Raw genomic sequence first — 2864 nt, 5'->3', positions numbered from 1 at the left:
CACCCGTTCCCCACCATCTCAGCGTCCAGCAGCTGCTTCAGCTCCACGTGCCACGCCGGCCGCAGCCGCCGCATCGCCGCCAGCAGCACCTTGGCCGACACCACGCTCTCCTCCGACTTGGAGGCCAGGTACAGGCAGCCGGGCGCCACGATGCGGGGGTCGTGGCGCGCGTAGCTGCTGGTGACGTAGACGCGCCGGAAGTACACCACGGCGGTGGCGGCCACCCTGGTTTGGGGCGGCGTGGGCGGGGAGCGCGGTGCGAGTCTGGGTGAAAGCGCGAGTTGTGTGCGCGTGCGCATGTGTGCACGCGCGCACGCGCGCGCGCGCGCGTGTGTGTGTGTGTGCGCGCACGCGTGCGCGTGTGACATAAGGTGGTTGATGTTGCTGCCTGGACGAGGTTGGTGTGGAGTGAAGCGGGCGAGATGCTGACAAAAGAGTGCAGAGCTGTTTTACGAGGCGGCCGGGATAGGCTGTGGGGTCACATTGAGCAGCCGCCGCCCAACGAGGCGCATGGAGCGGCACCCTGGTCTGCTCAGGGCAGCTGGCACCGCGGCAGGTCAAGCACTTCTGCCCCCCAACGCCGACGACGCCTGCTCGTGAGGAGGCAGACCAGCAGCTGCGGGGCATGGCAGCAGCACCCGGCCCGCGCCGCACCTTTGCCGCAGCTTGGTAGAGTTGGCCAGGTCGAATATGTCTGCGGCAGCGTGGATGAGAGAAGAGTGGCGGCGGCAGCAGGCTGTGGGTGCGCAGGTGGGCGCGCCCACAGAGGGACTGCAACGCAAGTGCCGCTGCAAAAGCTGCGGCCGCCTGCACGGCTTCTGCTGGGGCGGCTCGGTCCTCGCTGGGCTCGTCGTCGCGGCTCCACCACAGCAAACCCCACCCCTTCAGCATGCCCGGCCTCCTGCCGCGTGCGTGCAGGCGGCCGCACATTGCGTGAAGTGGCCCTTGAGATGCTGCAGCTGCGCCTCGCTCAGTCCCCGCTGCCTGTCCTCCGCCTGGCACGAGGCCAGCGACTCGCGAGGCACGAGCCATTTGCTGCGGGGCAAGGAAGTTCAAATACAGCCGGCGACAGCGACAGTGGGAGCGCAGCGCATTGGAGTGCATGCGCGTCACCAGCGGAGAGCAAAGCGCCTGCAGCACCTGCAGCAGCAGCAGCAGCTCGAGCTGCAACTCAAATGTCTGCCGACCTAAGCAGAGGGCTTGCACAGTCCCACAAGGCCACACATGCATTTCTCACAGATGCGAGGACGTCCAAAAGTTGGCCGTCATCGCCCACGGGGCTCCTCCTCGCCGCGGAGCAGGTCAGGTTGTTCGCGCGCAACGCCGCGGCAGCGGCGCATGCTAGCACATAGTTCGCCGAAAGGTGTCTGGGAAGCCACGCATAATCTTGAATGTTGTTTGATTTGAAACGTCACAACTAACGCAGCTATGTATCACCCCTGGGCGCTGCGACACCGCTCAGCTTGAGCCCTGATCAACACATCTCCTCGATCATATGGGCGTCGCAGAGTGGTTGGTGAGTATCAGATTATACGGGCAGGTGTTGCCAACAGTGTGGACATCCGTCTGGGCCAGTAAAGCCACATAGGCGACGGTTCGTTCCCCTCATCCCCGGGACATTATACCCGATCCCCCGCAAGCCCATCCCACCTTCCATCCCCCTTGCCCGATTGCTTGGCCCTCCCACCACCATGGAGGCCGCCAAGCCCGTCCTCAGCATGCCGTGGGTGGACCTGCAGGCAGTGCAGGCTCTATTGCCTGTCTGGGGGCTGTTCCTGGCGGGCGTCCTGGTCGGGCAGGTGAGCAAATGACCCCTGCAACTATTGAAAAGTATGTCGCGTCTCGCGGCGTGCCCCGGCGCGACGCCAGCTCACATGCGCACCACTCTCCGTCGCCCCACCGAACAGCTGCTTCCGCGCATCTCGAGGGCCGTCCGGTTGCCCAAGACGCTGCCAATTAGCTCGCTGCTGACGAGGTGGTCCCAGGCGGTGCTGGTGTTCCACCTTGCGGTGATTCTCAAGTGAGCTCCGGCACATTTGCTGCTGAGGCCGTAGCCTCTAATCCGGGGGAATCTGGGGTGCGGGTTCGCTCCACGAGGCTTGTACATAAATGGATTGTCTCTTTGTGCCCCCTGCACGTGCTGAGACGCTGCTGCGGTGGGGGGCCCGCCTGGGCGCGCCGCTTGTGCGCCAGCTGCACTCTGCCCTCGAAATCGGCGCATGGACGCGATGTCGCAGCTGCTCCTGACGCATCGTCATCGCAAAGCGTTTATTGCATGTCTTGACGCCCTTCTCGCGTCCCATATCACCTCATCGCCGCCCGCCTGGTCTGTCGGCCCCCCCTCGCAGGGAGGTGTGGCACCACGTCGCTCACCCGGGCACACTGCGCGGCCTGCTCCGCGCGACGGTGCAGTGGGCGTGCGGCCGCGGCTGGTCCTTCCAGTGGCCGGCGTCAATTGGGAGCGACGGCCTGCTGGACGTGGCCAGCGACAGCAGCAGCAGCAGCGAGGGCGGCGAGCTCGCGCGCTCGGAGGGCGAGTGGTGAGCGCGCTGCGGGCGAGGCGTGGCGCGCGCCGGCTGGCAGCTGTGGAGCATGGTGGCTGTGCAAGAGGGTGGCACACAGGGCGGCCAGCAGTGCGCTCATGCGTGGGCAAAGGCCCGTGTTGGCATGGGCATGCAGCACATGATGCTCCCAACTGCATGACCCCTTCGTTCCATGCGGGCCGCTCTGTGACCTCCGCTCTTCAGGACCCCTCCACCCCGCCCCCGCCCTCACTCTCACCCAATATTTGCGCGCACTCAAACCTGCACACGTGCACACCTGAACACGCGCTCACCTGCACACGCGCACACACAGTCCTTGCC

The 2864-nt window shown here is 65.7% G+C and overlaps 1 protein-coding gene across 1 annotated transcript; it reads left to right on the top strand.

Annotated features, from left to right (window-relative positions):
• Window positions 1-1691: 1691 nt before the first annotated feature.
• MNEG_15882 (hypothetical protein) lies at window positions 1692-2544 on the top strand (the record flags this gene model as incomplete). The annotated part of the gene is made up of 3 exons (XM_014035647.1): window positions 1692-1799; window positions 1908-2020; window positions 2349-2544. 3 exons carry the CDS (start codon window positions 1692-1694, stop codon window positions 2542-2544), a joined length of 417 nt encoding a protein of 138 aa, XP_013891101.1.
• Window positions 2545-2864: the final 320 nt, after the last annotated feature.

This window comes from Monoraphidium neglectum (genome assembly GCF_000611645.1).
Source record: "Monoraphidium neglectum strain SAG 48.87 unplaced genomic scaffold scaffold05760, whole genome shotgun sequence".
In the NCBI taxonomy this organism is placed as follows: domain Eukaryota; kingdom Viridiplantae; phylum Chlorophyta; class Chlorophyceae; order Sphaeropleales; family Selenastraceae; genus Monoraphidium; species Monoraphidium neglectum.
The sequence above is the reverse complement of the archived record's forward strand: the minus strand, read 5'-3'. Positions and strand labels throughout refer to the sequence as shown.